This window comes from Oncorhynchus mykiss, chromosome 3, assembly GCF_057628025.1.
Source record: "Oncorhynchus mykiss isolate SJ-2025 chromosome 3, ASM5762802v1, whole genome shotgun sequence".
Lineage (NCBI taxonomy): Eukaryota > Metazoa > Chordata > Actinopteri > Salmoniformes > Salmonidae > Oncorhynchus > Oncorhynchus mykiss.
Genome location: NC_143024.1, coordinates 42,840,361 through 42,857,573, shown reverse-complemented (window position 1 = coordinate 42,857,573; position 17,213 = coordinate 42,840,361). Strand labels below are relative to the sequence as shown.

Sequence of the window (17,213 nt, the reverse complement as noted above, 5' to 3'; positions counted from 1 at the left end):
TCTGATGGTTCAGTGTTGAAGGCAGTGGATAGATCTAGGAGGATGAGAACAGAGGAGAGAGTGTCAGCTTTGGCAGTGCGGAGAGCCTCCATGACACAGAGAAGAGCAGTCTCGGTTGAGTGAACCGTCGTAAAGTCTGACTGGTTGGTGTCAAGACGATCGTTCTGAGATAGATGGTGAGAGAGTTGGTTAGAGACAGCACACTCAAGTGTTTTGGAAAGAAAATAAAGAAGGGATACTGTTCTGTAGTTTTTGATGTCAGAGGAGTGTTGATTTCTTGAGGAGGGGAGCGACTTGGGCCCTTTTGAAGTCAGAGGGGACGCAACCAGTGGTCAGGCATGAGTTGATGAGGGAAGTGAGGAATGGTAGAAGGCCTCCAGAGATGATCTAGAGGAGGGGATGAGGTCAAGTGGGCAGGTTGTTGGGCAGCCGGACCTCACTCACTAGTTGCAGGGTTTCATCTGGAGAGAGAGGGAAGAACGCAGTCAAGGCATAGGGTAGTTCTGTGGGACCACTGGACTCAATAGGCTGAGTGAATGAGAAGCGGATGACGTCAGTCTTCTTTTCAAAGTGGTTGACAAAGTCATCTGCAGAGAGGGAGGAGAGAGGGGGAGGGGGGTGGAGGATTAAGTAGGGAGGAGAAGGTGGAAAGGAGCTACCTCAGATCCCTTGTCAGACAGTCAGGTAACAGGGCCTGGTAGGGCGTCCTCTGCCCTATCTATACCCTCTATGTTCCACTGGCTAGTTACCTAATCCCCGCTGACGCCATCCAGCCACCCTGATGCCTCTCCTGCTCCCCCACTTCTCAGGGATTTGTTATTTATAGAGACACTACTAATGGACACACATATTCTCAGAGGACACACACACCTAGCATGCACCAGCAGCATACCACCCTGCATCCCACTGCTGACTTGCCCCTGAAGCTGAGCAGGGTTGTACCTGGTTGGGAGACCAGATGCTGCTGGAAGTGGTATTGGAGGCCCAATAGGAGGCACTCTTTCCTCTGGTCTAAAACAAAAAGTCTCCCACTGCCCCAGGGCAGTGATTGGGGACATTGCTCTGTGTTGGGTGCTGTCTTTCAGATGGGATGTTAAACGGGTGTTCTGACTCTCTGTGGTCACTAAGGATCCCATGGCACTTATCATAAGAGTAAGGGTGTCAACCCCAGTGTCCTGGCTCAATTCCCAATCTGGCTCTCATACCATCATGGCCACCTAATCTTCCCCAGCTTCCAATATTGGCTCATTCATCCCATTCCTCTGCTCAGTAACTCTTCCCCAGGTTGTTGCTGTAAATGAGAATGTATCGTGAGTCAAACATACCTGGTCAAATAACCGTCAAATAAATGCATGTGCACACACAAACACATACACACTCCCAGACTTCACTTGAGTGTACTGACACAGGTGATCTGGTGGGAAGGTGAGCAAAGGCCTAGATTCAATCAGATCAAGTGTTAGCCGGCGATAACCGCATAGCTGATGTTTTGGAGGTGTCGGAGGTGGAACCGCGTTGTCGCTGTCAAATGTGACCATTGTCACGAAGCCACACCAGTCCCACTCGCAATAGAAGTTCACAGCGAGACAGTTGTATAGAAATAATGAGGCTCAAAATTAAAATCATTCAACAAAATAATAAGGATTTATATCAGCCTAATGAGGGTGTAGATTACATCTCACATTCCAGTTAACAAGGCTGCATGGCTGCAAGATTTCTCTTAATGCGACTCCGTGCAACCAATGGCCTTGTCCGCTTTAGGTATACCGTGAGCCTCTTGTGGATTTGACAGCTCTTAACGCTGTTCCAACTCAGACACCGTCAAAACATCAGATATGCGGATGTTGCTTAAAGCGGATTGGATTGAATCGGTCCCTAAGTCGCTCAAATCGGGGGTTCATTCAAGGTTTGCGGTGTTGACAGTGTTGTTTATAGTTTGGAAGTGCCAAGGAACATGACTGAATGGCTGCGGGAGTGTGCTGCTCGGGTGATCAGGTCCATGGAGGTGAGGTGACAGAGACGGTATCTCAAGGCCTTGTTTTTAACCTATTTACTATCTACAGTACATACTGTACAGGAGAACATGATCATTTTCAGGCCGTTACCTATGAAGTGTGGATCGGCTTTCTAAACGGCTGAGTAATGTACGTTTAGAATGTTTGTATGGCTACTGTAGGCGCTGGATATCTAGTCTCCTAGTCCCACCCAATTGTTAGCCTCTTGCAACAGACTGGAGAGCGCAAGGAAGATTTGGTTTCTGGGTTCCAGGATCACTTGTATGCCTGCAGTACATGTGGAGGAGAGGAGAGGAGCTACAGTGTCAGTCTCAATTGCCTTGACTGCTGAGTGGGAGGGAGGGAGAGAGCAAGCGAAGGAGGGAGGGAGCAAGCGAAGGAGCGAGGGAGGAGTGCAGTTAACGGCGGATATCCCAGCCAGTGTTTGTTTATGTCAGATGGATGTTATCCCCCCCCCTCGTGGTTTCCCCTTGGCAGCAAAGCAGGTTTTGGCACCGACAGCTCTATGGGAACCAGGTTCTTTCCCCTTCTCCAACACTGACATGCACACCACCTACTGGTACTGACTTATGTGATGGTACATTTTTCCTCAGTAAAGAAGCGAACTATGTATGACTGAGATATGTGGTTGTCTCACCTAGCTATCTTGAGATGAACGCACTAACTATAAGTAGCTCTGGATAAGAGCGTCTGCTAAATGTCTGCTAAATGACTAAATGACTAAAATGTCAAATGTAAAACACACACATACACACACAGGGATTAGCCTCCAGCTCAACCCTGGCTGGGTGTTAGCCACTGCAGTATGTGGACAATAGAGAAGCCAAATGAAAAGCAGATGGCAATGGCATGTTCTAATTACGAAGTGTGTGTGTGTGTGTGTGTGTGTGCGTCCATTTGTTTCGGTGGGCAAGGGAGGTCTTGTACATCAGAAGGCACTGAGTGTGTGGACACATCCTTCTTAATTAAAGGGGGCAATCTGGAGTTGCTACATCCATTTTTGTAATGATATTTGAAGGATGTGTGCCCATTTTGATTCTTGAAGGATATAACTTATAAATGCCCCATGAGCTTAGTTCAACTCCGGTACCCCAGCATAACCCAGAATAGAAGCTTGCTTGACTCTAATGTTTGTAAAGAAAATAAACTTAAATGCACACTATAGCGCCAAAACATGGTTAAAACTATCATTTTGATGTCCTGGATGGTCAGTCCTTGCATCCATTGCTCTGTCTATGAATTTGAGAGTGGTTACATATCTCCAGTCCCATCTCCAGGGGCGAGGAGCACGCGTTGTTATTGTTTCAACTGCTGATTGCCGCCTTAAGGGGCCTCAGGAAGTATTACTGAACATTTGTGTGTGTTTGTGTTTCTTCCTGTATGATGGAGAGAGAGTGAGAGGTGGGGGATCAATGCTCTGGAGTAGTGTGGGTGTGTGAGTGTTTTTGTATTCATGTTTGTGTGTGACAGATTGTGGGGTTCTGTTTATGTGTGTTCAGGAGGGGACTCGGTGTATATATGCCACCGTGTGGTGAACATTGACTACTGCACTCTACAAACCAGTAGAAATATACACTGAACTAAAATTTAAACGCAACATGCAACAATTTCAACGATTTCACTTACAGTTCAGATAAGGAAATCAGTCAATTGAAATAAACCCTAATCTATGTATTTTACATGACTGAGAATACAGATATGCATCTGTTGATCACAAATAACTTTAAAAAGTAGGGGCGTGGATCAGAAAACCAGTCTGGTGTGACCACCATTTTGCCTCATGCAGCGTGACCGGGCCATCGAAGGTGAGCATTTGCTGACTGAAGTAGGTTGCGATGCTGAACTGCAGTCAGGTCAAGACCCTGGTATGGATGACGAGCAGAAATTCTTCGGTTGTGCAAACAGTTCCATCAGCTGTCTGACCTCATGCTCCAATTGGTTTTGAGAACGAGGCAAGGAGAGGGGATGTGAGGTATCAATTCAGATTTTCTCCATATATTCTTACTGTTTGGTATTTAGGCCAACACTGCCACCAATTGGTCATGAGGAAGCACAACACCCCCTTTTTCATGGAACATGACTCAATTCAACTTGTCAGTTACTATTTCAAGCAAATCTCTAGGCAGATTTGAACTTTTTTTAACTAGGCAAGTCAGTTAAGAACAAATTGTTATTTTCAATGATGGCCTAGGAACAGTGGGTTAACCGCCTGTTCAGGGGCAGAACGACAGATTTGTACCTTGTCAGCTCTGGGATTTGAACTTGCAACCTTCCAGTTACTAGTCCAACGCTCTAACCACTAGGCTACCCCCGCCGCTCAACGTTTTGCTTTTCACAATTTATGTAAGAATGGATAACGCAAGTCTTGCCGATATAGACTCTGCTCCTTCAGTGTAGCTCACTGCCCAAGCAAAGCGTCAACATATAAAATGACCTGTAAGCAGTGAGCGCTGTAAGCTATAACCCCCCCAGCAGGAAAAACAGAACCTAACAGATGGCGGCTGGGGTGGTGGTGGGAGCAAAAGAAGCAAAAGCATACTAGCAGTAGCAGCAAGTGGTAGCAGGATATGTGAGTAGAACTGGTCAGCTTAAATAGACCGCCAAATAAGGAAGGCGTGATTGTTCCTAGCATCTAATTGGTGCAATCGCTGAGGCAGGCTCTCGGGTTCTGGCTTCGCTTTATTCATTTTTTCGGGGGGAGGTATCTGTACTTTACTTTACTACTTGTTTTTGTTGTTGACAACTTTTCCTTTTGCTCCACTACATTCCTAAAGAAAATATGTGCTCTCTACTCATACCGTACATTTTCCCTGACATCCAAAAGTGCTCGTCACATTTTGAGTGCTCAGGCGGGGGAGCGATATGGTCCAATTCACGCACCTATCAATATAACCTTTTGTCATCCCTACTACCTCTGATCTGGACGGACTCACTAAACACAACCGCTGGATTCATTAGGATCAACATTAGCTGCTGGCCGGGCAGCCTGTCCTCTTCCTGGCGTCCAAACAGGAATAACACAACAGATGGCAACAAAAAACATTGTCTACATCATTAATGTAACAACACATCACACGGGACATTGTGCGCTATACAAATGTACACTGCTCCACCATCACACATTTACAATGTACAACGGTGTGTCTCTTTGTGCCACAAGGTGTTGTTTTATATGTTTTTAAAAATGGGATTTTATTGCTAACTTGAGCTACCTGATGTGAAAGAGAGTTTGTTGTAGTCATGGCTCTATTAGCTACTTTTTGTAATGTGTTGCCCCTGGCTGTCCGTAAGAAAATGCAAATAAAATGTCTTTGTGCCATCTGGTTTGCTTAATAAAATATAAAGAATTTGATGCATTTACTTTTTACTCAAAATGTACTACTTTTTCCACAAGATACTTTGACTTTTACTCAAGTAATATTTTTCTGGGTGACTTTCACTTTTACCTTATTTATAGAAAATGACTCAAGTATCTTTACTTTTACTCAGGTATGACAATTGAGTGCTTTTCCCACCACTTGTTGAATGTTTCAGAGAAGTGACCAAACCATCTCTGTTCTGTTTTGCCTTCCACAGATGAGAAGCCTTATGTCTGCAGCCTGTGTGACTTTGTCAGCACAGAGTCCTCTGCCTTCCTGTCCCATCTACGTCTCCAGCACACCAGTGACGGCCGACCTATTCCCGACCCCAGCTCCAGCTCTGAGAGAGGCACCCCCAGTAGCTTCCCAAAGCTGAAGAGGGCTCTCCTCCACGGGCTTGCTCAATCCTCTGCCCCCCACCCTTACCTCTCTGCCCGACCGTCGAGAGACAAATGCACCGCCGAGAGCAGTTCACCCACTGACTCTCACCGTGTTGCTCCTCTGGACTTGTGTGTGAGAGCCGAGGGCCACAGGGGCCCGGCCTCCTCAGCTCTTCAGCAGAAGGGCCTGCCCAGTCATAAGTGCTCCTACTGCTCCCACTCCACCCACTACCTGGAGGTGCTGTGGATGCACCAGACCGTTGCCCATCGCATCAACAGCAGTGCCCTGGCCCCCAAATGGGCCCTCCTGAAGAATAGCTTCAAGGGCCCCCGAGAGGGCTCGTCCTCCAGGAGACGCACGGGCCCTCCTCCCGCTCTGGATGGGAGGGAGTGTCCCCCTTTGCCCCCTGTGGTGCGCACCCCCCGGACACGCCCCCCATCGTTGAATGGGGGCCAGAAGAAAGACAGCAGGGACAGGGCAGCCAGTCAACCCAGCTCTTCCTCCTCCTCCTCTGCCTCAGGCCCCCAGAGTGTGCGGCCTCCCAGGGCAGGCAGCAGCAGACAGAGAGGCGAGGCTGTGCCGGATCATGGCCAGCGCTCTCGCTCCAACTCTAGGCCCAGGGTGGAGATCTACCCACGTGGAGGCTGCTCGACCAGCTCCCTGGAGAAGAGCACTGCAGCCGGGGCTCCCCAGCAACCCTCAGCCCCTAGCCCCAGTGTCGGAGGAACTACCAGGCTGGTGGAAAGGTACATGTTGCCTCGGGAAGGCCTGGGATTCATGCTGTCCAGCAAACATGGCCTTGCAGAGTACAGCAGAGCCAGGAGCTCGCCTCAGCCCCAGCCCAAGCCCAAGCCCAGGAGCTCCCAGTCCCACACCCAGTCTCACCCACAGTCCCAGGGCAGACCCAGGGCAGAGCGCCCAGCCCACAACACCACCACGGCAGGCCAGGGCTATGGAGCCTCCCACTCCCAGACACATGGGAGCGCCGTCCAGATATCCTCCACCTCCTCCTCCTCAGCCCAGCGTGTGGAGGTGAAACAGGAGGAGGCACGGGGGGTGGAGACACCAGATCTGCCCATGGACATCCTCAGCTTCCTGAAGAGCTGCAACTCCAATGACCTGGCGACACTCTACCACCGCTGGGGCGCCGCCAACCCCCTACTGGACCCCACAGGTAAGAGCCAGGGCAGAGCTGTCAAACAACCGTAGGTCTTTAAATAGATAGGAAAGTATGTTTAGCGAACTTGGCACATGACCTGGACACAAAATAACATCAAGAAAACAGAGGGAACATCCACTCATTGTTTGCCACTCTGACAAGATATCTTTAATGACTGTAAAGTCACCCTCTGGCACCCTCTGGCATAAAAGTCACCCTTTTCACACACAGTCTATTTCTTTCTATCTTTAGGCCTACTATAATATTCAGATATGTTTCTAGTCGGTGTTTTGTGAGTAGCCTGTCAGTGCTGTGACGAGAAGGGGAGACAGTCAGAAGGGCAGTAGGGATGATGATAAACACGCCTCGGGATCATGTGTTTAGAGGAAAGGCCAGATTCCAGGAAATGTTGAGCAGCCCTTTTTTGGCTCGCTGATTGACAGCTCATATCACGTGTGGTGGCTGGCGTCACTGGACTGGATCTACCAGAGGGACTGGCCCCTGAGGTGGTCAGTACGAACACGTAGGCTCAGTTGTACGCACGCGCACACATACACACGCACGCACGCCTACACACACACACACCATCTGGCAGAAGATGATTGATAGACAGGACGACTGGCCAGACTGACAGAGGCATAAATAACGAAAGGGAGATGCATTAAAGTAGCTGTGTGTGTGTGTGTGCTGACTGTGTGTGTGTGTGTACGAGCACAAGAGGTACTTTATATTGTAAAAAAGCTGTATCTGGGGCAGTGTGTGTTCTATATGTAGGGAGATGTGGCGGCTGGTGGGAGGAGCTATAGGAGGACGGGCTCGTTGTAATGGTGGCAATGGAATGGTATGAAACACATCAAACATATGGGAACCACATATTTGAATCCGCTCCATTGATTCCATTCTATTACAATGAGCCAGTCCTCCTTATAGCTCCTCCCACCAGCCTCCACGGGTAGGGAGTGATGTTATAACAGTGAAAGATGTGGCAGGACCTTCGTGGGTCTCTGTTCTGCAAGGCATATCTCCACTCTCCCGTTGACCTGTCGCCAACTGTTTGGATCAGGGCTCCGGCTGATGATACTCTCACAGACGGGGGGAGAGAGAGAGGGGGAGACAGAGCGATATGTAAAAAGGGAGAAAGAAAGAGAGCTACAGATATATATATATATATATATGGAGAGAGAGAGCGAGCGAGAGAAGGGCAGGGAGAGAGAGAAAGAGAGGGAGAAAGATTGAAAGAGAGAGGCAAAGAGCGAGAGACGTGACATAATAATTAACCCAGCAGCAGCTGCTTTAGAAATGGTGATTACCAAAACATCCTATATTTCCCCCGTATTCTGCTGCTGCTTTCCTAAGGTCAAGTGGGCCTCTGCTTAAGACACCCAGCTGGCAGGCTTCTATTCCTCCCCATGTTCCAGAGAGAGAAAACAGCCTGGGAGGCAGACGTATGACATCGCTGTCACCCGTCCAGGCCGATACCGTCACGCTCCGCCTTAGCCCTTTGAGTCAGATGCTATAAAGTGACCTTTTTTGAGAAAGCCAGGATGTATGTGTGTTGTGTGTGTGTGTGTGTGGCGAGGGGGGGGGGGTGTATGTGTGCATTAGTGTGTTTAGTCCAGCTCACTTGTCTTTCATTAGTGCCTCGGCGAGAGAGAGAGAGGCTTGTGAGTCTGGCTGGATGTTTCCAGGGGCCAGGCAGGGTTAGGCCTGCCAGAGACACTCTCAGTCACCTCCACTCCCTTGTCACCCATACCACCAGCGGGCACCACGAGCCCAGGTACATGCCAAGGCAGGGCTGGGAACTCACCCCCTCACTCACTGCACACACCCCCGGGGCTTTTTGGCTGGCAGGGGAAGAGGTCATAGGAGGAGTTTGGTAGTGGCGGTGGTGGGGAGGAAAGGGAGTTATGTGACGATGGATGGACCAAGTTGGTCTCTCTTGTCTTCCTGCTGTCTCCCTGCATCCTGCATCACCGGATGACACGCCAAAGATATTTTATATTCCCCTTCTGCACATGTACACACGTACAAATAAACAGAACACACACTCTCTCTCTCTCTCTCTCTCTCTCAAACACACACACACACCTGACATGTGATGACACGCGGGCTGGTCGGCGGAGCGGGCACATCACAGCCGGGGCGTTTTAATTGGCTGTAATTTATGCGGCGGCCGTGTAGCTGTGTGTGTCTGCCTGTCAGAGCCTGAGATGATGCTGTGTGACAGCTGCAGTCCAACCCCTGGAGCTAGCCTCCCATAATGACACATTAGACATACTAATGATGCTTCCCTCTCTATACTCTACTCTTCTCTACTGGAGTTGAGGCTAGCTCTCTCCAGCCAGAGACGAGAGACTAGTCTGACCATGTCTGTCGGTGGCCCTGTGTTCCATTCATTTACATCCATCCAATCAATCCATCAATCAATGACATGCATTTCCAAAGTGCATTTTACATCAGCAGATGTCACGAAGTGCTAACACAGAAACCCAGCCTGAAACCCCAAAGAGCAAGCAATTGCAGATGTAGAAGCACGGTTGCTAGGAAAAACTCCTTTAGAAAGGCAAGCAACCTAAGAGAGGAACCAGGTTCTGAGGGGGAGCCAGTCCTCTTCTGGCTGTGTAGGGATTATAACAGTACATAGTTTACGTCATTTTATGTGTTGTTCCCTCGTATTGAATCCCTCCCAAATAAAACAGCTCAAGGGGAGAGTTCTGCCACCACCTGTCCTCTCTGGAAGGTCACGCCATCTCTGCCTTGACCTGTGGATATTATAACAGTACATGGCCATTTAAAGGCGAGATCGTTCTTCAAGATGTTCAAATGTTCATAGATGACCAGCCGGGTCAAATAATAAGCACAGTGGTTATAGAGGGTGCAACAGGTCAGCATCTCAGGAGTAAATGCCAGTTGGCTTTTCATAGCCGAGCATTCAGAGGTCGAGGCAGCAGGTGCGGACCGTGTGCACTTCATCTAGTTCTTCACGGCTTTTCTCCCTCTTGTTTTCCATCCTCCCATCCCATCTCTACATCTTCATTTTGGTCATCAGGTCTTTTGTGTGGATTTTCATTTTTTTCTCTCTCTCTCACAATTCCCAATTTACCCTTACTCTTATTTTATCACACTGTCCCTGTTACTTCTCTCTTTCTCGCTTCCCATATCCTTCTCTCGGTGTCGTCCCGGATGACGTGCGTTTTAAGAGGACGTTTTAATCCGTGTTCCCCCCTCTCTCTCTCTCTCTCTCTCTCTCTCTCTCTGTTGTAGGGATGCTGAGGCCTCTGGTTCGACAAGGGGAATACGGCTGCCAAGAGTGCGGGAAGAGCTTCAGTCAGCCCAGTCACCTCCGCACACACATGAGATCCCACACAGGTAAATGGGGATTAACACACACACACACACACACACACACACACACACACACACACACACACACACACACACACAAGCAGGTGTGTATACAAATACACATGTGTATATGTATGTGCGCACAAACACATATGCCCGTACACACACACACGTGTACACACACATACATATACACACATACATATACAATGCATACAATCACATATCCAATACTGAACATCAGTAACATTCAACTACATTATTTGTTCACTTGCGCTCCTCAGCCTGTGGGTCCATTCTTTGCCCTTGACCAGGATAGCTGTTTATAGCTTTTTAAACTCATATGATTTGCTGACCTGTGACAAATAGTGTACGTTATTAATCACGTGCCAGATAGAGAGAAGGAATTGTGCACGCTAGTGAACTGTAGCATTTGTCCATCATGCCAACGTATGTCTCCATTATCACGCATCCTTGTTCAGCCGCCAAACCAGTTATTGTGCCTCCTTGCTCTCCTTTGTCCTCGTTCTCCTCTCCTCTTTGGTCATGTCCATCAGTGGGGGGCAGCTGTAATAGTGGTAGACAGTGAGATAAGTAACTTCTTTATGGAGAGTGTGAATGATATGCGGCACAGCCAGTGATGCTAAGTGACAGGAGCCAAACGACAAGGGATGCAGCATCCACTGTAAACACACACACCCTACACACACACACCGCACAAACACACACACACACAGAGAGTGAGCTGTAATTAATGTTGTCACCGATGGTTTTCTTCAGCATGGATGTCATCCCTCACGCGAAAGGCCAGTCACCCCGAAGCCTCCCATTAGCATGTCTGTGTCATATTAAATCACTGGCTTCACTCCACCAGGTCTCATCATCATCATCATCACCATCATCATCTAGTTCCACTCTGCTCTGCTGTTGTTGTGTTTTCTCTCTCTAACTAACTGGTTGTTGCTGTGGTTGATGGTAGCGTTTGCAAATGGTGATGCAGGTGAATGGAGACTAATTTTTTTAACAAGTACCCAACCCCCCCACCCCCACCCCCCCACCCCTCACCCTCCTTTTTCCCCACAGTCGTGTTTGATTATAACGGACTCCGAGGTGCTGACGCTCAAACCAACTCCTCGGAAGCTCCCAAACAAGTATGTTGCTCCCCTAGATTCACATTGGACTGCTGCTTCCTGTTTCCTCATGCCCGTCAGTTTAGTGTGCATGTGTGTTTTCCTGTGTATGTTTGCATGCCTGCATGTTTGCTGGCGCTCCTGTCCTTATTGTTTTTACTCATTCTGTCATTTTCACTATGAGTTATGTGTCTTTCCGGAATCATCCGCTTTCAGACTCCACATATTTCTTGATGTCACCAAGTCACTAGAACCATAGGCGGCAACAAGACAGTTTGGGTAGTCTGTCCCTGTGTGAAGGATTGGCCCTGAGAACACACAAAATGTCTCTTTTCTCTCTGCATCAGATGAACGTTTTCTGAGAGAAAGAGAGAGGGGGGGGGGGGGGAGAACGAGAGAGGGTTGGGTGAGGTAAATCTCCTCTGCTTTGACATTCGGAGAGAGCCAGGTCCGCAAGCCGCACCTCCATCTTAATGAATCACCCATCCGCAAATGTATCGCGACGCTATGAATGATGGGAGCAGAAACAGCGTCCAATTAGATGTAGTGTTGGCGGTGCTTTACGGTGACGATAACCTTTAGTGTAATTTAGTGCACCACTCCCATCCAGCCTCCCTCCCCGCCTCGCTTCCTAACAGGACGACGGTGTCCTAGAGGTGCTCGCTTTCCGCTCACGTCTCAACCTGCCCGCCTGATCGCCTGGCTCTGCTTTTAGATTATTTTTTGATTAATTGTGTATTTTTTTTATTTTTATTTCCCTCATGATAATGATGTATGATAACACACATATTTTTCTGCCTCTTCTTCAGGTAAGAGAGAGGGAATGAGAGGTTGAGGGCAGAAGGAGTCATTTGTTTCCCCCCCCCATTTTATATTCTTCCATTTATCATTATGATAATTAGGCGCAATTAAACGGCATTTTCATTTGTTTAGTTCAGGTGTGCCGTTGCTTATTTATGTGATTTGGCGCCAGAGCCCGTTTGTGGGTCAGTCTAATTCGCAAAGCGAGTGGGTGGAGCTGGCTGACTTGAGGGAAAGAGAGAGAGAGAAATGAATGGTCACAGGAGAGGAGGGCAGGTTCATCTAGGTTAGAAAAGAGGAAAGTTGACGTGTTGCTTTTGGAATCAGGTGCAGTATATTTTAATGGTTAGACGTCTGTTGCCATGAAGTTTCATGATTTGGGGTTAAATTCGTTCTTGTGCCTGTTTGTGTTATAACTGTGTGTATGTATACAGGTCTTATTCATTGTGCTGTTTTACCTACAGTCAGTCCCAGCATGGTTTACATCATTCTATGTATTGTTCCTCGTATTAAATCCCTCCCAAATGAAATCGTTCCAGGGGAGAGTTCTGCCACCACCCGTACTCTATGAAAGGTCATGCCATATCTGCCCTCTGTGTGACCTCTGACCTCTATGTGTGTGTGTGTGTGTGTGTGTGTGTGTTGCTGTGTGTGTTCCAAAGGGGAGAGACCGTTCCGATGCCGCCTCTGCCCGTACCGAGCCTCTCAGAAAGGGAACCTGAAGACCCACGTCCAGAGTGTCCACCACGTACATTTCGACAACGCCCAGTACCCTGATTACAGACCACCGGGACTGGACCACGATCAGGAGGAGGAGCCGGGAGACTGGTTCTCACCCAACACCACCGACCCACCGCGACCTAATAACAGACCCACCAACGTGACATCCCCAGGGCCTAAGATAGAGCTGGAGACTCCATCCATATTCCCAGCCCCTCCCCACAGACAGCAGAGAGAACTGAGAGCTGTGTCAGAGACACCACCTGACAGAGTGACATCAGCGTGAACTCCCCCCCGTTGTCGTTTTGGTTTGAAATATTACCTGGATTATTTGAAATGTGTTTAAAAAAGAAAGAAAAGGGTTTCTTGGAAAGAGAAGAAAAATCGGACACTGTGCAAACAAATGCTGTTTTTTCCCTCTGCGGACCCATGGGCAAGGACGGCATGGCGGCGTCCCTATAGCTTTCCGTTTTCCTATTTTTCCCCATTTGATTTAGATTGTGATGAAATGGTTTTGTGCATTCCTCAGGACACTGATCCCTTAAAAACACACGGCAGAAGGGAGCAGCCAAGTTGGCGATGCTTACACTGACTGAACTGAACACACTTGGCTAACCCCCCGATTGCAGCTAACTTAAGACGGTGTGTGGGTGTGTGTGTGTGTGTGTGTGTGAGTGTGTGTGTGTGTGTGTGTGTGTGTTCTATCCTCTCGAGGACCACTATAATGAGTCCAGTATGATTGGCTGAAGTGGAGTGACCACTACACGATCTGACTCCGAGGCTGTTTGGCCGGTCATTAAGGAGAGAGAACGAGAGAGAGAGGGAAGGAGAGAGGGCTAATGACAGTGTGAGAGGAGGTGCCTGCTTTACTGCTCATTAAAAAGAGTGTGCGCTTTTAATGGGGGGTATAAACGAGCGTGCGGTTTTAACGGTCGTTCAATTATTGTGGAGGAGAAGAAGAGGAGGCCGTTTTTTTCTGATCCCTCTGATCCGAGCGTAGTCCTCCTCCCACACCCACAACCTCAAATTATACCCACTTACTGAAACCTCTTAGCAGGAACAAAGTGGTCGGACTGTTTGGTTCAAGTTGCCCTTGCTCTCCTTTCTACTTGAATAAGACTAAACTCCTAAAAGCTAGTCCTCACAACAGTGGCTTTTGAGAGGTCAGGCGTCTAGAGCTTTCAGGGAGCATTGATGAAGACAGTGTTTTGCTTCTGATGGCTGCGGCGCCGTCGTAGGGTTGCTGTGTGTGTGTGTGTGTGTGCGGCCTGTGTGTGTGTGCGTGTTTTGCCCCTTCTTGATTACCTCTGCGTATTAGACTCCCTTTAGACGCTTTGCATACTACCTCCTTTGCAATAAAAGCTTGTTTTGGTTTTTGTACGGCCAGGTGTGAAGTGAGGACCAAAGCCATGCTTGCATACTGTATATGCGATATAAGGAGAGGCTTCACTGTAACCATATGTGTGATGTTTTTTTTTCTCAAAGTTGCATTCACCCTCATAAAACGCCTCCTGGATTCATAGCCATGCCTATGACTATTGGATTACATTGAATGTAAGTACCTGGGTCCTGTTTGTTAGGGCAGACACCAAAAAAAAACATTTTGCAACGGGAAACAAAAATGAGCGTTTCTGATTGGACAAAACCAGATGGGCCCTCCCTATTTCAGTCCACTTTCTTCCGTTTGGTGCCTAATGAACACAGCCCAGGTGAGGTGACGCTCTAATAAGTTAGACATTCTTGTTTTGGTGCATGGACGTCAACATGTTCGTTCAGACAAGCAGACGATTGGTCAGACGGTCTTTTTGAGCAAACGTTGTATGCGCGCAAGGCCACGTGCACTGTACATGACACTGCAAATGTCCAAGTGTGAGACAGAGAGCCAGAAATAGATAGGAAAATAATGAATAATTATCAGCTGTTTAGAATAATATTTTTGTGTGTGTGTGGGGGGGGGGGGGGGGGGGGTCAAAGATATGGAATTATTGTCATGGGATATAATACTGTCTACTTTGAGACCTCAGTAGTAGTTTTTACATGAACACAAGATGAAAGGATTTCTGTGTCGGTTACTTGGTGTGGTTGGTTGAATATGTATACAGCTGTGTGCTTGAATATAGCTACACTTACTGTATGTGCATTTTAACGATGAGGATAGTCAAATACTTGAAGCGGATAATATAGCCTATCAAGTAGTGTCCTTAATAATTAGTGCCCTTCAATACCGTTGTACAGAATGACCCTTTTTAAGATGAACTCCTAAAATACACATTTGTACTCCTAAGTGTGACTTAGCAGATATGAGCAGACCACGCGGGAGTGAGAGAGTGAGTATTTGTGCGTGCATATGTAAGTGTGTCTGTCTGTATTTTAATCTTACCAAACCCGGTAAACAGCGTTAGATACCAAATGGCATTTCCGGTGCACTTAGACTAGGTTACTGCTTTAACACGTTTAACTGTCTTCATTTCATTCAGTCTTTGACTGGTTAAGGTGCTCCAGTTCAATGTCACCTCTGGTTTTTAATGATTATTATTATATTATTATAGATATCAATTATTTTATTTCATTTGCTATGTGTTTTTGCTTTTTTTAGGCGTTTGGGTTTGTATTACACTCCTTAGTTCAGTTTTCTAATGGGAAATGATAGGCACAGAAATATGTTTCATAAAGAGTGCGTTTTTAGTCTCTCTCTCTCTCTTTGCTTAAAAAATGAGGACTTGTTCAGTAGATTATCCAAGGGTGCCCTCCCAAAGAACTTGGTGGAAGTCGTTATTTCTATTTGGTTGGGGTTTTAACAAATCCTCCAAGTCGTGTGTGTCTGTTGGCTTTTTATTTGTAATGAACTACATTGTCATTTTTCCCGTAGATGACACTGTTTGAAATGTATCTGGTTGACAACTGTATTTATTAGTTACAAGGATCAGAGCAGAAGCAGACAGGAGTTGATTTATTTGATTCTTTTCTGATTTGTTTTTACACTTTGTTTTCACTGTCCCCGATGTGAAAGCTCTACCTCGTCTGAGGCCTTCTCAGTTCTGTTAAAGTTTTGCACATCGTTGCAGAAAATGTCATTTCACCATGTCCACATTAAATACACAAAACATGGCACCATTCAACCGGTCTCCCTTCCTCGCATGTGACAGAATGAGCAGCATCCTGTAGGGGAAAGAATTGTAAGTTGTGCCATTTTTGTTTTTACATTAAGGATCACCCCGTCAAGGGAAATATAGTTTTCTTTCTAACAAAGGTATCTACATATATTTCAGGATGTTGTGTATCCCTGGAAATAATCGGAATTCATGTAAACATTACAGTTTTGAAAATATAGCTTGTCCAATAAAGTGGTCCCTTGGCACAACTTACCCTGGGTATGGGTTAAGATGCCTACAAATTCTTAGACTGAATGAAATATTCCCACTACCTTTTTAATACCATGTCTACGTTTTTCCCCAAATTCAATTCGACATCACATTTTTGTCTTGTAATCATTTTAAGCATAATTTAACACAGGCTTAACACCTAACAGGCACTATTTAAATACACTTTGAACATCATTCCAGTGATAACGCCTTGCATTACACCTGGGGAGAAAAAAAACACACTTCAATTTGCTCAACTTGCCATTGGCTTTAGCCCATGGCCACTTACCACAAGGCAAACATTTAGACTATATTAGCCCACACAGCTACAAGGATGGACAAGTAACCGGAAGGTTTGCTAGATCAAATCCCAGAGCTGACATGGTAAACATCTGTCGTTCTGCCCCCTGAACGAGGCTGTTAACCCACTGTTCCTAGGCCGTCGTTGTAAATAAGAATTTGTTCTTAAGACTTGCCTAGTTAAACAAAGGTTTTAAAAAAACATAATAAATTCGTTTTTTGAACCTGACTTGCTTACCACTTTCTCCATGTGGTTGCTTCCTTCACCAATTCCATGACATGATTACCTGTTCCTAACGTTTTTGTCAAATCATTCATTTTGTGTGTGGTTCCTTAGAAACAAGGGTTGTTCAACTTACCCCTTTATCTCAACTTATCCCACTATCCCCTACAGGTCCAGAGAGGTACTGGGTCATGTTCATTAGGCACCAAATGGAAGAAAATAGGGAAGAACTACCTGAACTTGTCCAATAACAAACACTATTTTGCATAAGGTTCTAAAATGTTTTTGTTTTGTTTCGTGCCTTAATGAACACGACTAGTCTACTAATTCTTATAATACAGAGAACTGACTTTCGACTTAGTAACATTAGGCAGAAACCATTTTCAGATGCAAGTATGGTAGTAGACTAAGAAGAAAC

General features: G+C 46.9%; 1 protein-coding gene across 2 annotated transcripts in view; it reads left to right on the top strand.

Annotated features, from left to right (window-relative positions):
• The window catches only part of LOC110518297 (zinc finger protein 516), a 53,035-nt gene extending 37,006 nt beyond the window's left edge, over positions 1-16,029 (top strand). Inside the window, exons 3-6 of one of the 2 annotated variants that reach the window (XM_036973838.2) lie at positions 5,592-6,929; positions 10,179-10,283; positions 11,343-11,410; positions 12,853-16,029. In XM_036973838.2, coding sequence (XP_036829733.2) covers positions 5,592-6,929; positions 10,179-10,283; positions 11,343-11,410; positions 12,853-12,912 — 1,571 coding nt within the window. In that variant the 3' untranslated portion in view covers positions 12,913-16,029. The remainder of the gene's footprint in view (positions 1-5,591; positions 6,930-10,178; positions 10,284-11,342; positions 11,411-12,852) is intronic. The other variant, XM_036973837.2, reaches the window with a different exon arrangement.
• The last annotated feature ends 1,184 nt before the right edge of the window (positions 16,030-17,213 follow it).